We start from the raw sequence: 23,561 nt of genomic DNA, 5'->3' as shown, positions 1-23,561 counted from the left end.
ACGTGATTCAGGAGGGTGGTGGCACTAGCAGTGATTAGATTTTGGTCAAAATCGGTCAAAGGTCAAGGTCACAGTGAGGTCAAACATCCAAAAAATGATAACTCGAGAACGGAAGAAGCTACCAATGTCAAATTACACCACGTGATTCAGGAGGGTGGTGGCACTAGCACTGATTAGATTTTGGTCAAAATCGGTCAAAGGTCAAGGTCACAGTGAGGTCAAACATCCAAAACATTCGATTTTTGATGGTTTGGTACAGAATCATCGTAGAAACTTCTGGTTTGCGTCGCTACCTTCTCGAGAGACAGCTTTTATTAGACAAGGTCAGAGGTCAAGTTGACGATTTTGTAAGTACCAGTCTATGACTGCTTGTTTTGTTATTAATTAAAACACAAGATTATTAAAAAAAAACATCACAAATGAAGGTGAAAACATGAGGTAAGGTCTGTCACATTTGGCTCGGCGCCCGGAGGGTCTACAAAATGTACGGGCACTAGCAATTATAAAGCGGCCGCAGTATTTCCACGGTCACACAATGTAGCAGTCACACATGTTTTTAGCGGTGTCTCACGTAGCGAACGCTGCTCATAGAGAGCTCGGCGTTGTTCTTCTTATTCTTCTTCTTGTGAAGACAAAACCTTAATCTCGAGGACTCGGCTCTTGTATATACAAGATCCGGATCGCCTTAAATACTGAGCACATGTACACATCCTCACAGAGACGGTGCCTTTTGAGAGCGTCTATCATGAACTTTTAAATATATTCGGACATTTGCTTTAAAGTTTCGAAAAGTTGACGTTACTATTGAAAGATTATTCCATTTATCGTATTGTAATTTCGTAAATACATTATATATTTCATAAATACACTATATATCGTAAATATGTAAATACATTATGACGGGTTTCGCTATTGGCTTAATGAAGGCACGTGATGAAATATCGGAAGTTGTTGTTTTAAAAAAAAAAATTTTATCCGACAAAACCTTTAGGTTTTGGGCGCTGCTCTTGGACACATTTGTCCTTGTTATTTTTCGGGGAGCCGCACGGCGTATTTATAAATCGTGGAGACCGAAAACATGGGTGTGCCGTACGGTCTTCGATTTGATGTCGCACGGTGACCTTAGGGCGTTCCTGCGGCAGCCATAGAATTTTGAAGGCAGATGCAAGGCGACCGCAGAGGGACCGCAGAGGGGCCCTAAGCCGAACGTGCGGCCAGACGGACGGTAACGAATGGGTTAATTTTTTTTTTTTTTTTACCAGTTCCTTTGTTTTGGCTTGTCGAATTTCTACGGCGAACGTAGAAATAAAAAAGTTATAACTCCGCGTTATAATTCCACGGCGACCTTACGACCTGTAAAATATAGCCATGCAGTGTAGGGCCACCCTGAGGCCACCTCAGTTTCTCTGCGGCCACCGCACGTTTCTGTCAATTCAGAGGGCGTACGGCCGCCGTATCCTCGCCGTAGAGCAAATGTGACTGAGGCCTAAAGTATCGATCGACACACGAGAGATGCTTTCACGAGGACTTCCACCGACGAACTGAATGAACAAAGCGTGAAGATGTGCCTCGAACAGGTGGGGGAGATACGTGAACAAACATGAACGCCACGTTGTGTTCAGTTTTTTAAAATGTATTAGGTTTTTAGGGCAAAATTTTCTCCAAAAAAATTGTTCGGATTCCAATTTGTTCAAACAATGGGGCGTTCGGATTCTGGGGGCACCACGGTATATTATAGTAATAGTATATTCAGTTATATATACTGGTATATTTTTATTTCAGTTAAAAAAAGGAACTGGTATATATACCCACTCGTTACCATCCGTCTGGCCGTACGTTCGCCTTAGGGCCCCCTGCGGTCACCTTGCGGGCACCTTGCGTCTGCCTTGAAGATTCTATGGCCGCCGCAGCGACGCCCTAAGGTCGCCGTGCGACATCAAATTAAAGATCGTACGGCACCCCCATGTTTTCGGTCTCCACGATTTCGAAATACGCAGTGCAGCTCCCCAAAAAATAAAAACATATGTGACTGCTACATTGTGTGACCGTGGAAATACTGCGGTCGCCGTATAATTGCTCGTGGCCGCAGATTTTGGAGACCCCACGGCCACCATGGCAAATGTGACCAAGGCCTTAAGCTCATGCACAAAAAAGCCTGCCAAGGATTTGCCAGGGCCCATGCTAAAAAAGATGAAGACTACTGGGACTCTATACTCTGGAGTGATGAGACCAAGATAAATGTTTTTTAGCATGGGCCCTGGCAAATCCGAGGTGGGCTTTTTTGTGTGCAAATTAATAAATCTTGTTTGCAATCAATGGCCCACATTTGTGGGAGTATTTTATAGTATAGTATCCCATAGAAAATGTGGATTCTGAAAGGAAACTAAAGGTTTTCTGACAAATCTGTCGGGGTGTACTCATTTATGCTGAGCACTGTATATATTTATATATATATATATATATATATATATATATATATATATATATATATATATATATATACATATATATTTATATATATATATATATGTATATATATGTATATATTTATATATATGTATATATATATATGTATATATATATATATATATATATATATATATATATATATATATATATATATATATATATCAGGTCAGGTATGGGAGCATGTGCCAGAACAGCGCGTCGCTGCGTCCACTTTCCGCCGATACTCCAGGGGCCTCCGTCTGGCCATCCCCCAGGCAGATGCCAGGCCCATCCCCATCTCCTTGAGATGATGGTCAACCTGCTGCAACCATGAGGCACGTGGTCGGCCCACTGGCCTCCTCCACTCATTAGACTCCCTCGCTGAGAGAATCTGGTGAGCAGGATCAGCGTCATGAAAACGAGCCACATGTCCATACAGCCGCAACTGACGCTCACGGACTATGCAGGTCACAAATCTCATCCGAGTCTCTCTCAGCAACCGCTCGTTGGACACAAAATCCGACCAGCGATAGCCAAGGATTCTCCGAAGAGACCTGGTACCAAAGGAATTAAGTCTCCATCTCAGATCCTTGGTCAAAGTCCAAGTCTCGCATCCATAGAGCAAGACTGGAAGTACCAAGGACCTGAAGACTCGGACTTTCGTCCTCCCTCACAGGTACCGGCAGCGCCACACCCCATGATCCAGTGAATCCATGACTCCCCAGGCCCGACCCAGACGTCTATTGACCTCTGACTCGCATCCAGCAGAGACATGAATATCACTGCCAAGGTAAGTGAATCTCTCCACGACCTCAACATCCTCACCACAAACAGACACAGACAGGACAGCAGCATCCAAGATGTCACCGAAAGCCTGGATCTGAGTTTTGACCCAAGAAACCCGTAATCCCAGCGGCTCCGACTCCTCATTCAGCACCTCGAGGGCCCCCAAGAGGATGTCTAAAGTCTCCGCAAAGATGACTGCATCGTCTGAAAAATCAAGGTCCGAGATCTTGACATTCCCAAACGATGCACCGCAGCTTGATCTCTCCGACATCCTCCCTAGAATCCAGTCCATACAAGTGCTGAAAAGTGTGGGGGCAAGTACACATCCCTGACGAACTCCAGTAACAACTGGAAATAAGTCAGAGATGGTACCACCACACTTCACAGCACTCTCAGTACCAGAGTAGAGTTCAGACATCAGATCGATCAGTTTTGGTGGCACCCCACGAAGACCAAGAATCCTCCAGAGGACATCCCGATTCACTGAATCAAACGCTTTACAGAGATCAACAGAGGCTGCAAGCAGCCCCTGCCGAAACTCTCGTCTGCGTTCGGTGAGGACACGAAGTGCAAGGATACGGTCAATCGTTGACCTCTTTGGTGTAAAGCCTGACTGCTCTGGACGCTGGTGCTCAAGCAGATGGTGGCGAACCCTATCGAGAATTATCCGAGCAAAGACCTTGCCCGGCACTGAGAGCAGCGTCACCCCTCGGTAGTTGTTGCAGTCTTGGCGATCACCCTTCCCTTTCCAGAGAGGGACAACAAGGCCCCTCTTCCAGTCAGTTGGGATGATGCCTGTGTTCCAGGCAGAGCACAAAACTGCATGCAACGACACGAGTGCAGCATTTCCACCAGCCTTGAGAAGTTCGGCATGGATGCCACAGATCCCTGGAGCTTTGCCCCGTTTCAACTGGTTCACCGCAGCCCGTGTTTCCACAAGCGAAGGTGGACCACAGTTGATTCGAGGGTCAGCAACAGGGATTGTAACACCCTTGACGTCCAACTCGACAGCTGGGGGATCAGCCTGGTACAACCGCTCAAAGTAACCGGCCCAGCGGGCCTTCACTTCAGACTCCTCTGTCAAGAGCCTACCACTCTCTGCTCGAACTGCAGTGCTCCGAGGGATGGGCTTGGATGAACGTAATGCGTGAATTCCCCTGTAAGCGGGACGAGAATCACCTGTCCACAGGTGATGCTCTACCCCCTCACAGATTCCTCGCACATAGGCCTCCTTGTCCACCCTCAGTGCACGTACAGTTTTACGCCTCAGCTCCCTGAACAGCTCAGCTCTGCCATTCAGCCTGGCCCTGCGACTCTGGTCAATGGTATCCAGTGTCCCTTGAGAGACAAAATTCTTCTTTGCCCTGCAGTGAGTTCCAAGACATCCACCGGCAACATCAAGGATGGTGGTCTTGAAGGTGCTCCACAACTCTTCAGGACCCCCCAAAGCACCCAGACCCCTCAAGTGTCCACTCAGCCTGTTCGCAAACTCTTCAGCTACTCTCTCATCCCTGAGCTTGGCAACATCCAGCCTAGGCTGGGATGGTACCATTCTCCAGGATTTAAGGTGCAGCTTTAGAGTTGCTACAACAAGCCTGTGGTCAGTATTGAGGAATTGAGCACTCCGGTAGACCCTGCAGTTCTGGATCATCCTCCAACGACCGTCAATGAGGACATGGTCAATCTCCTTTGCCACACCGCCAGCGTTGGAATACCAAGTCCAGCGATGAGCTTGTGGGTGCTGAAACCATGACCAGCCACCCTAAGTACATGACTTCTTGCAAAGTCAAGGAACTTAGTGCTATTCTGGTTCATAGTTCCTGACCCATGGGGACCAACACACACCTCATAACCATCCCTATCAGTTCCAGTCGATGCATTGAAATCCCCCAAGACTAGAAGTGTATCTCGTCTGGGGCACTGATCAACCACAGACTCGAGTGTGGCGTAGAATGCATCCTTCTCGGTGAGATCACTCGCCTCAGTCGGAGCATAAACAGAGACCAGGGAAATGACACCTAAGGAGTGACGAATCCTTAATCTCATAATACGCTCGTTGACCGGTGTTACCTCAATTATCATTGGGGTCAGCTTATTGGACACAGCTACAGCAACTCCTTGGGTATGGTAACCATCAGAGCGACCAGACCAATAGTAGGTGTAACCACCCACCATTATCTCGCCGCAATCCAGTCTCCGAACCTCAGAGAGAGCTGCAATCCCGATGTCCAAACGCTTGAGCTCAGATGATAACAGAGACAGGTGATCATCCTCTCTTAGGGATAGGACATTCCAGGCACCCACCCGAAGGGACCGCCTCAGGTTAACCCAAGGAGACCGCCGTCTGGTGGACGACACCTCAGCACCACTCCGACACACTCTCCCGCAATCTGACCCAGGGATGTTACCCCGTGGTTTCCCTCCTATCAAAGATTGGGGGTCCCGAAGGCTTTGCCCCAATCCCGTCATCCGGTGAGCTGCCCTGCGAAGGGAAGCTGCACAGGAGGTACTCCCACGGAGTGGGTTTTCAGATTTTTTTTTTGCGTTTTTGCGTTTTGCGGAATGAAGGGTTTTACGGTGGCCAGAGTGCAAATCCTGCCACCAACCTCCTAATAAGAAGTAACCCAACTGCAGGAGGACGTCTGCAGACACAGTTGGGCACTAGATATGGATGGCCGTTGGCTCACAAGGAGCTCCTCCGCCCTTTGACAGGTTTTGTTTTTAATCCTGCTGGGTGTCCATATCCAAACAACCCCCTCACCAGAAAACCTGGTGGGGGAGACGGTTTAGTCGCCGACAACCCGACCATGGAACAGGTTAGTACAGGTTTACATGGTACCTGTAGCAGGTCAAAGATCGAACCTGACCTGACATATATATATATATATATATATATATATATATATATATATATATATATATATATATATATATATATATATATATATATATATACATACATACATATATACACATATATTGTATATGGCTGTTCTCGCGAAACAGTTGCATACGCTCCACTTCTTGTGCATGAGATTCGCAACGTGAGGGAGATATCAGGGGCTGTTACTCTGCAAAGCTCATTAACTATCAGGGGTGACCCGGCACTGCCGAGCTGGAAGAGCTTTTTTCCCCGGTGGTGGTTTTTGGAAGTGTTTAACATTGAAAAATCTCCAGAGTTATTGGTCTCATGGTGGTTACCGTTTGCCTGAGGGAAAGCGGTAGCACTGCCTGACCCCAAATCCCAATATGCACTTGAAAACTATTTGTTGGCCTCAAAACAGACGTCAAGGCTGTGCTGTATCACGTGATTGGGTTTTCATATATCATGACTCGCCCGCTAGGGGTGGCAGGAATGTACATCAGGACGCGCATTAAAGCGGAGTTGATGCTAACACTCTTGCTTCTCGTGTTCCGCAGCACCTCGTACACCATAGTTGGCTGACGAGGATGGTTGAAAACGGACACGTGCCCGTTTTCGTCGGAGACGACTTCGAATTGTTTTCAGAACAATTGGGATGCTATTTCCACGCAATCATGTGGTCGACGAGAGCAAACAGAAGTCGATCTTGCTCGCTTCGCTTTCGGCGGAGCATTATCGACTACTGAGTGATTTGGTGGCGCCGGACAAGCTCCGTGATGACGGGCTGTCGTTTCAGGACATTGTGGAGAAGATGAAAGCACACATGGCGCCGTAGAAGTCATTACAGCTTGCTCGATACCAGTTCGATCACCTCTCGAAAGGTGTAGAGGAGCGCGTCGCTGATTTCGTGGTGCGGATTAAGTATTCTTCCGTGGCATGCAAGTTCACGGCGGGGGAGCGTCCCGATCGGCTCAGAGATCGTTTTATTGCTGGTTTGCAAGATGCGAAGATGGTTTCGGTGGTTCTACGGCTGAAGGGTGAAGCCATTACATTCGACTCGGCGGTCAGCACGGCTACAGCTGTCGAGCAGACTCGCGGGGATGTTCGGGTCATCACCGGCCACGCGGGGTCGCGAGCACCCCGGGACGCGCGCACGACCTTCAGTGCAGGTCGGACGTCGCCGCACGTGCGGCGAGGTGACCCCGCGGACATGTTTGGGATGCGGAGGTCGACACCTGCGCCGTGCGTGCCCGTATAAAGGCACCGTGTGTTTAAATTGTCACAAGGTGGGTCATCTGAAGCGTGTGGGGCGCCGGCCACCGTTAAGGTCATGGACGGCGATGTGCGAGGCGACCCGGGGCGGAACCGGCGGCCGTTGTTGAGCCTGTTTTCAATTGGCCCGTCGGCGGCGCGCCCGATGACGGTGGAAATCGAAGTGAACAAAACGCCGATCACGTTTCAGGTCGATACGGGAGCTGCTGTGTCGATCATAGGCGAACAGACCGCGTGTAGACTCAACGGCCTGAAGCTTATTAGGTCAAACCTCACGCTGTTTACGTACACCCGCAAGAAGATAACGCCAGTTGGGATGGCAGACGTGTCTGTGCGGTACCAAGGCCAGGTCGCCACGCTTCCATTGTACGTCATGCGGGGGAGGGACCGTCTCTCCTCGGCCGAGATTGGCTGTCCCGCATCAGGCAAGACTGGGCCGCAGTTCACCTTGTGCAACCCGTGCCGAGCCGGTGGGAGGATCAGTTGGAGAAGATTCTTCAAAGACATCAAGGTTTGTTTTGCGATGACCTTGGGAAACTCAAGGGCGTGGACGCAAAGCTCTTCCTGAAGGAGGGGGTGGTTCCTCATTTTTGTAAACCACGACCGGTGCCATATGCCCTGCAGGACAAGGTCAAGGGTGAACTGGATAGGCTGGAGGCCTGTGGAGTGATCGAACGGGTGTCGTACTCAGATTGGACCACCCCGGTTGTCACCGTGCTGAAACGGAATGGAGACGTCCAATTAAATTGTGCGGGGACTTCAAATCCACGGTTAACCCGGGGCTCAGCGTGGAGCAATATCCACTGCCGTCAATCGATGAAATATATGCACGATTGGCGGGGAGTCAATACTTCACGAAGCTAGACCTGTGTGATGCATATTTTCACCTGGCGATGGATCCCGGGAATAGCGAGCTTTTGACAATCAACATGTGTCAAGGGCTCTATCGATATACCCGACTCTGTTTTGGGATTGCTTCGGCCCCAGCCTTGTGGCAGAAAGCCATGGATCAGGGTTGCATTGGCCTGCCCGCTCAGACCTACCAGGACGATGTGCTCATTGCGGGGAAAACGGCGGACGAGCATCTTGCGAACATTGCCCAAGTGCTGACCAAGCAAGAGGCGTGCGGCCTGCGCTTGAACAGGGACAAGTGCTCGTTCTTCAAGCGGCGCTTTGAATACCTCGGGCACATCATCACGCCGGAGGGGCTGTTGAAAGGTCTTCGGAAGGTGGAGGCGATTCAACACATGCCACCTCCTCGTGACAAGACGCAGCTGCGCTCGTTCATTGGTATGGCCCAGTATTACCAAAGGTTCGTGCGTGGGCTCAGCTCACAACTTGCGCCGTTAACACGGTTGCTCAGGAAGGACGAGCGCTGGGCTTGGGGGCCTGCACACTAGGCGTCGTTCGACCGCATCAAGCGGCTGCTCACAGAGGATATGGTCCTTGTGCACAACGAGCCTGCGCGTCCGCTCTTATTGGCATGCGACAGCTCCGCATATGGCATCGGGGCAGTGCTCTCCCACAGGATGGACGATGGTTCCGAGCGGCCTGTTTGTTTTGCATCCCGGACCCTGTCCGCAGCAGAGCGGGAATATGCCCACATCGAGCGCGAGGCTCTCAGCCTCGTCTGGGGTGTGCGGTTTCATCAATACCTGCTGGGGCGGCATTTCACTTTGCAGATGGATCACAAACCGCTTCAATTCATCCTGAGACCCGAACGCGGGGTGCCGGTGGTAGTGGCCACGCGAATACAGCGGTGGTGTCTGTTTCTTGCTGCTTACGATGATGATATTCAGTTCCGAAGCACCGAGAAGCATGCTAACTGCGACGGGCTCTCGCGCTTGCCGTGTGCAGAGGGTCCAGCTGCGTCTGAGTCGGCCGACCGGGTCGATGTGTTCGCGCTGGGCCAGGTCCAAAGTGGGCCGATCACGGCCAGACAGGTCGCGGTGGAATCGGCTCGTGATCCGGTGCTCGCCCGTGTTGTCCAGGTGATTTCTACGGGGAATTGGAGCGATCTGCCTTCGACGCCGGCATTTCAACCTTTCACGTCGCGCGCATCGGAGCTGTCGTTGGTCCAACGGTGCGTTTTGTGGGGAATGAGGACGGTGATTTCACCGAAGTTCAGGCAGCGGTGTTTGGAAGAACTCCATGTCAGTCACCTTGGCGTCGTGAAGACCAAGAGTCTTGCTCGTAGCCTGTTGTGGTGGCCGGGGTTGGACAAAGACATTGAGCAGTTGGTTAAGCGTTGCGCCACGTGTCAAACAGATGCTGATAACCCACGTCGAGCCTCGGGGCTATGGCCGACCCCGACAGAGCCTGGCAGAGGGTCCATGTAGATTTTGCGGGGCCGGTTAATGGCAAAATGTTTTTGATTGTGATCGATGCATTCTCTAAATGGCCGGAGGTTGTAGTAATGCAGGATATATCAGCAAACATTACAGTCGAGAAACTGCGGACGATCTTTGCAAATAAAGGATTACCGGAGATCCTGGTCTCTGATAACGGTCCGCAGTTCGTCGCAGGTGTATTTGATGAGTTTATGCGTCAAAATGGTATTTGACATCTAAGGTCGGCACCGTATCATCCTGAGACAAATGGGCAGGCTGAGTCGTTTGTTAAGATGTTGAAATGGGCTTTGCGCAGGGGGGGTGTTGCACCTGTGCAGACGGTGGTCAATTTTTTTTTGCTCCATTACAGGAACGCGATTCATCCTGTCACGGGTGATTCGCCTGCCATTCGTCTCTATGGACGGGCATTGCGGTCCAGACTGGATTTGCTGCGACCTGGAGGGTCGGGGAGTGGGGCGGTGTCGCGTCCGATGCTGCTGCGCAGTTTCGATGTGGGACAGCGGGTAATGGTGCGCGATTATTTCCACGGTTCCAAATGGGTGCCGGCTGTGGTCTCTGTGGTACTGGGACCGGCGAATTGCATGGTGCAGACTGATGGTGGGGATGTGTGGAAGCGGCACGTGGACCAAATGCATGATCGCTGTTCAGCGTGACCCCCCCCCCACACCCCGCCCGGGCCGAACGATGTGGGATCCCCACCTGTAATGTCGCCGTGGCCAGACGTTGTATCACCAGGGCCGGATGTGCCGACGCCCAGGGGGTCTTCGCCTGATTTAGTCCTGCCCGGGGACGTCGGGCAGGCTGGTCGGCCGGGGGCGGTTGTTATTGCGGTGGCGCGAGTCCGGCGAGGGTGTCACCTCGACCGAGCCGGGAGGCGTCTGAGCCTGGGCTGTCTGGCGGCGCTGCCCGTCCGAGGCAGGTCAGGGTGCGGCCGCGGTACTTGGAGGATTATGAGTGTTGATTGGTTTCGGTTGGTCATGTTATGATTGTCCTTTCATCATTTGACTTGTCATTTTACGAGGGGAGGAGTGTGCTGTATCACGTGATTGGGTTTTCGTATATCATGACTCGCCCGCTAGGGGTGGCAGGAATGTTCATCAGGACGCGCAATAAAGCGGAGTTGATGCTAACACTCTTGCTTCTCGTGTTCCGCGGCACCTCGTACACCATAAAGGCCAACATGTGTTAGCTCAAACCATGCCGACATTCTGAAGTACATACACCCAAATTTTGGTGTCTCTAGATGCCATGGCTAGACTGTCAAAGAATAACACACAAACACACAGACACACACACACCACACAAAAGCACAAACAAACACTTGAAAATGATTACATAAATTGCATTCTTCCCTTTTGAGAGGCTTCAAGTTGATAGCACACCCCCATCTCAGGTCAATCTCCATCTCCTGTTTGTTCATCACTTTGTTATATCCATGTGTTGTTCCACGACCCCAATGTGAGCGTTTCCTCGTCACCTCACTCATCCATGACCATCAAGTTGTACATTAAAAAAAACATCTGCAAGAATTGGGCTCCTCAGCATCTAAAAATGTTTTCTGGTTTAAACCGGAAATTCTACTTGATCATTTGCTCAGCTATTTGTCAATAAATGCATTTTACAAAGCATATCCACGTGTTAAAATGTGACAGACCAACATGCCTCTAGGCCTGTAACTCGGCAGCAAAAACTCGGTTCGGATCTGGCTCGGTAATATTGACAAAACATTCCCGTGTCTCGGATCGGTTCGGAACTCGGATAAGTTTGCATTGCGTCAAGCGTATGTAAAAATCTATCGCACGGGGGACGCAAGGCCTCAATCTCAGCTGCGTTGACAAGTACAGCTGGTCACAGCACTGCTCGCATTACAATACAACATCATACGCAGGAAATGATAACGATGGATTAGTTACTTGATCGAGCAAAGTTTATTTCCATTCCTTTCATCCCAACATGAGTTATAAATTAAAACGTCATACCACGCATATTTCCATCAAGAAGGTTACTGGACTTGCTGACTTGCACGACACTAGCCCGATAGGTGTTTCTGCACCGCTCTTTATAGCATCACATGGCTATCAATGTACTCTGTGAACACTGCGTACACTTAGTATGGATACGCTGCGAGCCGATTTGACACTCGAGGCATCGATAATAATAATCAAATTGTTGGGGCCTGCAAATCAAGATTGTTGTTTTTTTTCTATTTGAAGACATCAGTTTGTGAACTTTATTAACCATCAGATTAAGTGAGTAATTGTAGACTTCATGTAGTCTGTGTATAAAACAATCAGATAGGACACTGGCTTAAGAAAACCGATATTTAACTGCCGGCAGAGCGTATGGCCGAGTTCGGATCATCTTCCGACGGCGCAGCGGGAGGCCGGTCGGAGTTAACCCAGAGCCAGCCGTGCCATGAGACCCGTGCTCACGACTAACTCAGAGCCAGACATGTAACAGTCACAGTGACAAATTAAGGTCACATTTTGCTTTGAATCTCACAAAAACAAGACCATTCTATAGTACATCCGATTCATTTACTACCACACGCACTTGCAAATTACTGCAATGACTTCATTTCACACGACAGGAAAATATTCGAGTTATTTTCCGAGTTGGCTGCCAACCCCGGCTTGACTCGGACTCGGCTAGTAAGTGCAACTCGCAGAGTTAAAATTCAGGAACCTCAGGAGGCGTATCATAACATGTTTGTAACCGAGTACTGTTTTTGTTTGCACCCCCAGCAAATGATGCTCCCCGCATCCATGTGCTACGTACGGAAGACGACGACGACATGTCCATGTCTGCAAGACCTGACCTTCCCAAACATCATAAAATGCTTCCTTGGGTGAAAGGGATGATTTCAGTTCATAGTCCGACTCTGTACATGATGGCAAAGCAATTTCATCACTACCCATCACAGTGTGACAAAAGCGAGAAAGGGAACAATCATTCAACCATTGGAATCATTCATGAAGTGTTGGTGCTTGAGGAAGAAAGGAAATAGTGTGTGTGGTCTGTCGAGGCTCATGTCATCTTGAGTTTTAACCTCAATTTCTCATTCATAACGACTGTTTCTACACATCTTGCATTTCAAAACGCATTGCAGGTTGCACTCAACTCCGCTCCATGTCAGTTGTACTTAAGGCGAGTAATATAATTCAAACTACGGGCAAATGGTTTACGAGTTAAGGAAGGCACCGGCTCACATCACTGAAGTGCTTTTTGAGCTCCTGCAGTCGTAGGTATTCAGGAGTATCTAACACAGGTGTGTATGTATGCCTCACTGCCTTGGCATCCTTTGTGTAGCCAGCCTGTAGTGAACACACAGAAAAGCAAGTCATTGATTCATCTTTAACATTTCGAGCGAAACGAGTATAACGACAATGCAATAACACTGATAAACTGCTCCTTACCATGAATACTTTGAAAGACCTGGCCAGGTCTAGGGCTGGCGTATCCGGTACGGTACATCCCACGTTATGCATCCACATGAGGTCTTCCTTGTACCTGCTCTGCACGACTCAGAGAGGATAAAGATTATGCTGCTATGTCAATGTACCGGTAATCGAAAGAAAAGGTTTTAACGTCAGTGAAAGCCTCATTCACATAATGGAGGAAAAGACGAAGGTTACACATCAAATGAACACAGGTATCAAGAAAGAACAAGAGGAAGAATAAAATATTCCAAAAATTTATTAAACATTTGCTAAATAATAAATACGAACGGAATTCCAAATCAAAGATCCATAAACAGCTCGGCAGAACGTACATCACTGACGATATCACTGAGCTCTTGTGATTGAACCATTTCTCGTGTCACCGGCTGTGAGATCATTTGACCCTTGATGCGTCGGTACGGTAACCGGTACTGCACCTGAAACACGATGAGAAAGCACAGGGATCCACTATGGCCTGATGAGTTCCCAAGCTTTGGCACTTGTATAACAAAAACAAATGCTGACTTATTGAAGACAAAAAGGCAGCATTTTGGTGGAAATTTTCTGACAGGTAAAAATGATTTGACTGGTGTGTGTGTACAGGAGAGGAGGAGGTGGGACGGGAGGGTTAAAATGTCTGCCACATTTACGTACTGTACAGAGATGGTCTCAAAATATTTCTTCAACAAAACAGTTTTTCTTAAACTAGTTGGTGTGAACTAGTATAATGATCGTCCCTACCTCGCTAATCGCTTCGCGAGCAGATTTGGCGTGAACAACCTCGAGCATGTTCTCCGGTAGATGCACTTGCCCTCGGCTGCTTTGAAAATCCTTCTGGTAAAGATTCTGAAATGGAAGCAAATGGTGGTTGACGCTCAGCTGAGCAGCCGAGAAAATAAGTACCGCAATGAATTATGCTAGAGGTGAGTTTTTGTCTTACCTTCATCAAACAGCGACTCGTACATCAGTAAAAATAAATAAATAAAGATGCTCTCATGTCACGTGAATCGGTCTTTATCCCTTGATATTCCTTCCCATATTAAGTTATAAAATACTGTACTTGCCTGACTTTGAAGCTTGTTCGCGTTCTTTGCCATCAGTACACTCACGCTGTCCACAGGTAACTTGTATGCGTTGGCCTTGGTGTTCTCGTATCCTTCCCTGTACTTGCGCTGAAACAAACACAAAATAAAAATGGACGATACAGCAGGAAGACAATCAGGAAATTATCTTCGGCAAAACGTCACAACACAACGCAACAATGAACCAGACTTGGGGGTGTAATGGTTTGAACGTCTGTTCTGAGTATGGGTGGTCTGCAGTTTGAACCCAGGCCGAATCATACAAAAGACATTTAAAATGATATGTGTTGTTACCATGCTTGAGGCTCAGCAGTTAAAAGGGATAGAGCACAGGTAAGCAACCACAGGTTGGTAACCATTACGCAGGTATTGATGGGTCTCGTGGCCTCCTGCATCAAACTTCCTTGGAAGAGGATATATATCACATCTATACGAATAAATATCAGTGTATGTCTGTGTGTGTGTGTGTGTGTGTGTGTGTGTGTGTGTGTGTGTGTGTGTGTGTGTGTGTGTGTGTGTGTGTGTGTGTGTGTGTGTGTGTGTGTGTGTGTGTGTGTGTGTGTGTGTGTGTGTGTGTGTGTGTGTGTGTGTGTGTGTGTGTGTGTGTGTGTGTGTCTATAACTCCAAAACCATAAAACCAAAGCAGCCTGAAACTTTGCAAGAATACGAAGGGAACTCCAAGGAAGTGTAAGAGTGAAAATTGGGTGTTTGGGTTAATTAAAACATCCCTTTTGAAGATAATTAACGACCTTATTTAATTATATCCTTTATCAGGCAATCCTCAGTCACCACTCTCTATGGCGTCTTAAGCCGCCATGTTTTTTGGCCTGCTCAACCTTGCCTTGACTCGGAACAGGCCGCAATGATTTATTAACGATAGTTTTTTTTTTCCCACTTTCCTCACTCATATTATCGAATGCCTGTTCATCGTAGCTACGAATCGCTGGGTACATTGCAATGCAAATAAATGCTCGGAAATGCCAGCGCTCGTGGCTTTATTTCATTTCCGCCCACGCCATAACCTCGAGAATCTCTTAACCGAAGAAGAATTACAAAATTTAAGCTCCAGCTTTGAACTTAGCAGTTCTGACACCAACAAAGTGTTCATTTGTCCAATTCGGACATTGCTTGGGTGTTTCTGGGTGCAAGGTTTCTCAACAGCAATTGGTAATCGCTTGCCAAGCCAGGCATTTCGTTGGAGTGCTTGCCTGAGTGCTTAAGCCACTTACCGAGTGCCCGACAGTAGATTGCGGAACAGATGAACTTCCTTCCCAGAGCTGGCCATCCGACCAAACTGAGCAACAGGGCAAGAAGGACCGTGGTCAGGGAGGTGACCAAGGACCCAATGACCACTCTGATAGAACTACTGGGTTCCTTTGCCGAGATGGGAGAACCTGCCAGAAGGACAAAACAATCTCTGCAGCACTTCACAAATCTGGGCTTGATGGGAGAGTGAGACGGAAGTCACTCCTGAAAAAGGCACATGATAGCATGCCTGGAGTTTACAAAAAGGGGCGTGAAAGACTCTAAGAGCACGAGGCAATGGATTCTGTGGACTGATGAAACGAAAATTGAACTCTTTGGCTTGAATGCAAAGCGCTACGTCTGGCAGAAACCGAGCACAGCTCATCTCCCATCGAACACCATCCCCACCGTGAAGCATGGTGCTGGCAGCATCATGCTGTGCGGATGCTTTTCAGTGGTATGGACTGGGAGACTTGAAAGAATAGAGGGAACAATGAATGGAGAAAAATACAGGCGAATCCTTGAGGAGAAATCCTTCAAAGTGCAAAAGACCTTCGACTACGGTGAATATCTACATTCCAACAAGACAATGACCCCAAGCATTCAGCCAAAGCAACACTGGAATGGCTTCAGAAGAAGAATGTGAAAATCCTTGAGTGTCCCAGCCAAAGCCCAGGCTTGAACCCCATTGATAATTTGTGGAAAGACTTGAAGATTGCTGTTCACCGACACTCCCCATCCAACTTGACAGAGTTCGAGCAAATCTGCAAGGAAGAATGGGAGAAAATCCCCAAATCCAGATGTGCAAAGCTGATACAGACATTCCCAAGAAGACTCGAAGCTGTAATCGCTGACAAAGGTGCTTCTACAAAGTATTGACTCGGGGGGTTGAATACTTATTGACACAAAACATTTCATCTTTTCATATTTAATTAATTTGTAAACATTTCTAAAAACATGTTTTGACTTTGTCATTTTCACTTTTTGTGGAGAACGGTGACAATAAAATTGAGATTAATCAATTTTAAATCCAGGCTGTAACACAACAAAATGTGGTAACGTGGAGGAGTTTGAATCGTTTCTGAAGGCACTGTGTGTGTGTGTGTGTGTGTGTTAATAACAAGGAAATTCGACACAGCTCGAGACCATTCAGCCCATCATGCCTGTGCGAACACCACACCAACCCATCTACACAATATCCGAGGAAGAAAATGCAAAAAAATATTTTTAATTAATGAAATATTTTTTGTTTGTTTGTTTGTTTGTTTTTGCTTCTCCCCCCCCCCTTTTCTTCGCCTAAAGGGAGGGGGCATGAGCTTGGTTAAAAACACACATCAGCCATACAACCCCCCTTGACAAGACCCCCACCAACAGCACTCCGGCCACAATCAGCCATCAATACTCAAACTGCTGAAAAGCGCTACATCTGGCAAGGGGGGTTGTATGGGTGTGTGTGTGTGTGTGTGTGTGTGTGTGTGTGTGTGTGTGTGTGTGTGTGTGTGTGTGTGTGTGTGTGTGTGTGTGTGTGTGTGTGTGTGTGTGTGTGTGTGTGTGTGTGTGTGTGTGTGTGTGTGTGTGCGTGCGTGTGCGCGCGTGCGTGTGTCACACTCTGCAAAGTTGTGCACACTTTGTTTCAAAAGTCACACAAATGGAAACAGCTGTATACATTATCAACTTCTTTCTGTGAAGGCATTGGAATAAAACTCATCTTTGAACATTAAAGCCTGATGGAGTACTGCTCTCCCCTCTGAGCTGGTGCTCCTGCCTCCCACCTTTCTCGGCTTCACGCTGTCGAAACCAGGGCATTTAAGATCATCGGCATCTCCCGCAATGAAGCTGAGTCTTTGGGCCTCTCACTCAATCACCGCAGGTTGGTCGGTGGTCTTTCTGTCTTCTACCGACTCCTCTCCAGCCTTGCCCCCCTGCTCTCTCTGCGATTTGTCCCCACCACATTTCCACCGGGCACTCAAGGTCCGCCAACAACCCCCTTCTGGTAAAACTACCAAAATCACGAATCACTGCTCATCTTCACTCTTTCATTCCTCTTTTTTCCCGCCTTTGGAATAAACTTCCTCACTCTATTCTTTCCCATTCTTCCCTCCAGGCTTTCAAAACAGCTGTTCACCACCACCTCTTATCTTCCCCCATCCAAATCCTCGATCTTTTCTACCCCCGATAATCCACCCAAGCCCACTTCCTTCATTTCTCCTGCTTTCCTTCCTGAAAGTCCCTGAAATGTCCATCTTCTCTTCGCCATGTTCCCCGTCCCATCCCCATCCCTCTCCCTTCCACAGTTCACCTAATGTGTCTGTTCCCCACTGTTTTGTCCCTTCCACTCCCACCCCTCTTGTCTCATGCCTCCTTGCTGTGAGTTGTGTGTTAGCTCTCATACGAGCCTCGACCAAGGTATACAAAAAATAAAAAAAAAAGAAGTCATATTGACCAGTTTGTCGAAGTTCAGACATGGACTTTAAAGACATGGAATTTGTTCATTATTTCAAACAATTATTAACCTCATCCCAAACCCACCTCACTGGTGAGGGCTCGCACACACTTTGAGTGGTAAAGAGAGAGTGAATCTGGCAGCAGAGTTCCACCCGACGCCATGACCTTTTTGCCATCCTCACGGTACTCGCGCTGTATACAGAGAGGAGCAAAGTGGAACCTCCATGTTCCATGTGATCGCAAAATTTGCCGAAAAAACAAAAGCACAATCTCAGACGACGGAACAAGGGTGTTTCAAAACCTGACCTGGACTTTCATTTTATAAAGGCAGTTCAAGAAAACAAATTCACTCACATTAATCACATACTTAATCAGGGTAGACTAGAGGTACACACATTCACCTGTGAGCTGTCTTGCCGGGGTTCAAACCTCAGCCCAGCTATAATCGCAGGGTAAAGTATCAATGAGTGTGCCGTCCCTCCGATGGACGTTAAACGGAGCGTCCCATCTCCCAGCGTTAGTTAGTGGATGTTAAAGATACCACGGTGCTCTTCGCCAAGAGTAGACGAGCTATCGCCGGTACCCTGAACAAATTACAAATTCCTGCCCAGACTTCTGGGAAAGCAATGGCAAACCATCGAGCATAATTTGTGCCAACAAACTGCCTCGGCAGCACAAACGCTTTGTGAAGAGTATGGTGCAGCACAAGTGTGCTAATAGTATGAGGGAATTGGTCATCACAGTAATCAATACCCAAAAATCACGCGTTAGTTTATTTAAAGCACATGCCAAACAACTCATGACGTTTGCAAGTGTATTATCGAATAATCATGACATCTTTAGTTTCAATGATAACATCAAACCGGTTGAGATGTACAGATAAATGGCAAGCATACCCATGGTGGTAATTGCCTGTCAAGAACATCTATATTTAAGAGCACCTTGGGAGCAAGAAGTTTTTGGCGAATGATGCGAGTAAGAATGATGTTCCGTACCGGCTACACACTAATGCAAAAGATTTATACACAGAATTCCTATGGAAGCTCCCACGCCAATTGGACAAGGTCATGCCTGTGGCTGAAGAATATCTTGACAAGTAATGCAAGTATTTTATTCGTAAAACAGAGACAAACGTATTCAAGGAAGACACACAAAAGTCCAGGCCGTGTTTGAAATAAGAACCCGAACATGTAAGTACAACTTACATCACACTGCAGATGCGCAACTTTCTCTGCATGCTTAATGTCCATTCTGCCAACAACTGAACAAGGCATTCCACGAACCTCATGCAGGTAACTGTGCCGATACTTCACCTGTCGAGGATGGCAAACCATAACGAAGAATGTATTGGCTTAAAGCCCAGAACCAAACGATGAACAATTCATCTTACGTGCAAAGCTCTCAAAAACTTACATCACCAAACTCCCTGACAGCTTGGAAATGCTGGTAATCTGGTGTATCCAGGACCGTCGTGTACTTGTTTTTAATCATATCACCTTTGGCTCGGTATAGCACCTGGTGAACATACCAAACATAGCAATTTGAGAACTCATGTCACTCGATGATCATGAAAGTAGACAGGATTCTTGTACAAACCAAAACTCAAAGTCAAGTGAGGTCTTACATCACTGCTGATATTGTGACGATGCTTGGCGAGAAGGAAGTCGGGGCGGTCCCAAATGTAACAGCCCAAGCCTTTCATCCAGTTCAGGTCATCCTTGTACACGTGCTGAAGCAAAGTTTATAACAACAGTATGAAAGATCCAAATCAAATCGTTTAAGACCGCAGGAATGATGGTTGTTGAAGTACCTTGCCGAAAAGCTCAATAAATCGTGTTTGAATGAAAGTGGATTCGTGGACAATCAATTCCTGGTTTCAGCCAGCATTACATTTTTTTTGGAATGTAAAACTGAGTAACGAGGCAGCACTCACATCACTGTTTTGCTCCTGCAGCTGATGGTGCCGGAACAGCTCTGAAACATTGGGCTGCGAGGACCATGTGTGTGGTATGGTCTTGTACTCCAAGTCACTGATGAGCCGCTGAGTCTTCTTAGCCGCTACAATCTCCAGCATGTCTGGCATTAGATGGTATTTGTCCTTTTGTCTGTGGTAAGTGGCCCTGTACAACAGCTGAACATATTTTGGCCAAATATAGCCCAAGGGGTCAGAATTATTTCACAAGGCATATGGAATGAAGAAATAAATATTTTCGATCAAAGCATAATTTTATTACTTTTGCGGCCGTCCTTACATTGCTGCTGAGTTTTCCAGCATGGAACGCATTCTTCAATCTAACGTCATCATCTATGCTCTTCGGCTGGCAGAAGTGCATCTTAATACGTTCATACTCCTCCTTGTATTTCCTCTGTGTTCAGTACGTACAGACACACACACACAATCGAAGCACACATCACTTTTCTTGAAAGTTTCCAATGGACCTTAGACTTTCAAACTGCGACCAGTTACATATAATATATGGACCCAAACCCACAAGATCGAGCTTATTATAGCACTGGTCTCAAACACGGTCCATGTTGAGGACATGTGGACCGAGATCAACAGACTATCACCTAGTTGTACAAATTCAGAGCTCAGCCCTTGGCCGAATGACATGAACCCAGACACATGGCATGCAGCCGAGTCAAATGGACCCAAACTTTCAGGTTATGACCCAGTCGCAAAGATTCAGTCAAAGCCAGCAGTTGAATTACATGAACTCGGAATTACAGCCTGCAAATGATCTAGCCATGCCCAAATCATTAAGTACAGGATAATAAAACTCACCTGGCTTAAGATGTTTTCCATAGACCTTGCAAGTTTGATATCTTTGGAATCCAAAGGAATTGAATAGCCAGTGGCTTTTAATTTCTCCCAAGCCTCCTTGTAGAGAATCTGAAAAAGGAGAAATTGACTCATTAGTTGGCAATTTCGATGACGTTAGACAGATTAACCCTTTCGGAAAATTAAATAATTTATTAGGTTCTTACATTGCTGAAGAGCTTCTGCAATTGGGCGACGTGCAAGTTGTTCAAAGAGTCCAGGACAGACGTATAATGGCCTTTGCCAAGGTTATATGCTTTCTTGTAGTTAATCTGAAAGAACACAATAATGATATGTCCACCTGTAGAATCTGTCATCTGAAAGAATTGTTTATCAGGTGTGCAGCATTACATTAAAAAGTGAAACTCACATCACTCAACTGGGATGCACTTTGTTGTGCCGTCACATAGACAGGGGTGTCCGTGATGACCGTAAATTGTCCCAGCTGAGCCTTTGCCTCAGAGCGGTACTTTTCCTGCCATAAGAAACGAAACGTAAACTCCAGTCGTTATTCACTGGGGTAACAAAAGAGAAAATTTTTTTTAAAAAGGACCGATTGTAAAGCTTTCCTCACATTGCTTTGGTACGTGTTGGCATCTCTAGCACGCAGGTATTCTGGAGTGTCGCACACAATGCAGCCCAAACCTTTCATCCAGTTCAAGTCATCCTTGTAAATGATCTGCCTCACACAATTCAACGGCTGTGTTAACAAACACTCCAAATGTCCTTCAAATGCTGGTAATATACGGCCGTGCTGGTCGGAAATTCAATTTAAATATTGTTATGTGGAAGGGGAAGGAGAACGAGAGGGGAAGGATGTCCAGAACGAGATTGTGGTAAGAATGGCATGGACCGTGTGACCGTGTAGGTTAGATTACTCTTGTATCAGGGAAAATGTCGTTTTGTTGAACATGCACTGAGGAGGCAGAGTGTTAATTATAAAGTAGACAGAGTAAGGTTGAACCATGTAAAACCTCATGTAAAAGGTGAGGCTGGGTGATGACTTGCGCACAGAGGCACAACTGAAAAGCGCATTGCACTTGAGGAGGAAACAGCATGGACCGTTTGGCCAGCGCACCGCAGGCCATGGTGGAGAGGGGGCAAAAGACTTTATTGGGGCCGTCACTTCGGGTAGAATGGCCAAGAATATGGCATGGCCACAGCCACGGGTGGCCGATGATAGGGACCCGGTGCATGAAGGCCGTCCCAAAGATTACGAGGGTCGTAGCCACACTGAGCGTGTCAGTTGGAGTTGAAGCTGGACCTTTGGAGAGGCAGCATTCCTCTCCTCTCCTCTCTCTGTTTGGCCACCTCTCCTCATCGCCATCCTCCAGCCCTGTGCCATATCAGCCTTGTGCAAAAGAGGTCTGCACAGGTCATACCAGACCCAAAAAACAGATTGCAGTTTGCTCAAGCCCTCACTTGGTCCCCATTGTTGTGAGAGTCTTGGTATTTATTTTTGGTGCCACAGTAGGTTAATTCTCTTCTTGCACATAAGTTTGCATACCCTTCCATCCCTTCTTGGGTCTGTCAACCGATTGGTTCTCAATTTTATTGAAAGCGCATCGTCTACTCTTATTGCTGTATTTCTTTTGAATAAACCCCATTTTAACTATGAGACGTTTTCCCGCCATTTGCCTTCCGTACGTTGTGCCGCTGAGTTTGGTATTGCATTGGAGCCTTCCTTGGAGAATCCCAGTGTAAGATTGAATTCAGTGAACTTTTAAAACCATTTTGGAATCCACAGGGGTCTAATACCCCTGCCACGGACAGTCTGTGTCAACTAGGGCCGTGTGAAACGACAACATGATGAATTCTAAACGGCTGTAAAACTATTTCACACGTATGTGTATATCAGCGTGGAATGAATTGACTCCAACTCTTGGGAGGAGTCCACTACATGCTGATGAAATCAAATGAGCCAAAAACGCATCCGTGGATTGATTCCCTTACCAAGAGGTGGGCTGGTATTGCGATAAAAGGTTGGCTTACATTATATATGGCAGGTAGCAGCTAGCACACTGCTTGTTGCAGGTGGCACTGTCCGTCCTCAACTGCAACTAAAGGCCAGAAGTAACTATTTCATATATATTATAGATATTTATTTATTTCTTTATTTCACGGATCCTGAACATTTAAATAAGATGGTGAATTTACACAATATACAACAGTTGTTGTAAACTGTACTTGGTGCAAACTTTCCTTTCCCTGTGTGTAAGGTAAAGTTGACTCACGTCACACTGTTGGTCGTATGCATATCGAGCAAACAGCATTTCAGGCCTATTGGGAAAGTTGGACCATGTTCGAGGGTAATCCCTGTAAGTGACGTCTGTCAAGAGTTGCTGACATTTCTTGGCCTGCACGATGTCCAGTGTATCCACAGGTATTGTAACATTGATCTTCTGACTCTCGTACTCCTTTTTGTACTCGCGGTCACTCTTCAGGCGAGCCATCTTTACGCAGTGGACGATCTTGGCATCATCCTCCAAGTGCTGCGCTCCAATGTGATGCCCTCTCTGCTTAAGATGCAGCTCTTTGTACTTAAACTGTTCATGAGACAAGCAAAAATATTTACAAGGTAAAATTGCTCACGTCATTCAAAAACGAATGGCAAAATGGTTTGAATGGCAAAACACTGACATTAGATGAAATCGGGCAAGGTGATCCAAAGTAACCACAGACGCCCTCTGCTGGTTATATTAGTAAGAAATCATCTAGTTATGGTGACAGAACCTGAGATTTGTAGTTGTAAAAGGTAGCTGTAAAAAAAAAACTTTTATTTTGGGACAGGCAGTACATATTGCGTGA

At 47.1% G+C, this 23,561-nt stretch overlaps 1 protein-coding gene across 5 annotated transcripts in view; it reads right to left on the bottom strand.

The window, feature by feature from the left end:
* The window catches only part of LOC147027319 (nebulin-like), a 247,279-nt gene that overhangs the window by 57,150 nt on the left and 166,568 nt on the right, over positions 1–23,561 (bottom strand). For all 5 annotated transcript variants that reach the window (XM_085876653.1, XM_085876654.1, XM_085876655.1 and 2 more), the window contains 16 exons: positions 22,988–23,299; positions 21,328–21,432; positions 21,124–21,228; positions 20,921–21,025; positions 20,718–20,825; positions 20,185–20,298; positions 19,866–20,063; positions 19,557–19,661; positions 19,346–19,447; positions 19,138–19,245; positions 18,017–18,124; positions 14,225–14,332; positions 13,902–14,006; positions 13,493–13,597; positions 13,137–13,235; positions 12,930–13,034 (listed from right to left, as the gene is read on the bottom strand). In XM_085876653.1, coding sequence (XP_085732779.1) covers positions 12,930–13,034; positions 13,137–13,235; positions 13,493–13,597; positions 13,902–14,006; positions 14,225–14,332; positions 18,017–18,124; positions 19,138–19,245; positions 19,346–19,447; positions 19,557–19,661; positions 19,866–20,063; positions 20,185–20,298; positions 20,718–20,825; positions 20,921–21,025; positions 21,124–21,228; positions 21,328–21,432; positions 22,988–23,299 — 1,992 coding nt within the window. The remainder of the gene's footprint in view (positions 1–12,929; positions 13,035–13,136; positions 13,236–13,492; positions 13,598–13,901; positions 14,007–14,224; positions 14,333–18,016; positions 18,125–19,137; positions 19,246–19,345; positions 19,448–19,556; positions 19,662–19,865; positions 20,064–20,184; positions 20,299–20,717; positions 20,826–20,920; positions 21,026–21,123; positions 21,229–21,327; positions 21,433–22,987; positions 23,300–23,561) is intronic.

This window comes from Eptatretus burgeri, chromosome 4, assembly GCF_056783735.1.
Source record: "Eptatretus burgeri isolate ZD-2024b chromosome 4, Ebu_testis_v1, whole genome shotgun sequence".
Lineage (NCBI taxonomy): Eukaryota > Metazoa > Chordata > Myxini > Myxiniformes > Myxinidae > Eptatretus > Eptatretus burgeri.
The sequence above is the reverse complement of the archived record's forward strand: the minus strand, read 5'-3'. Positions and strand labels throughout refer to the sequence as shown.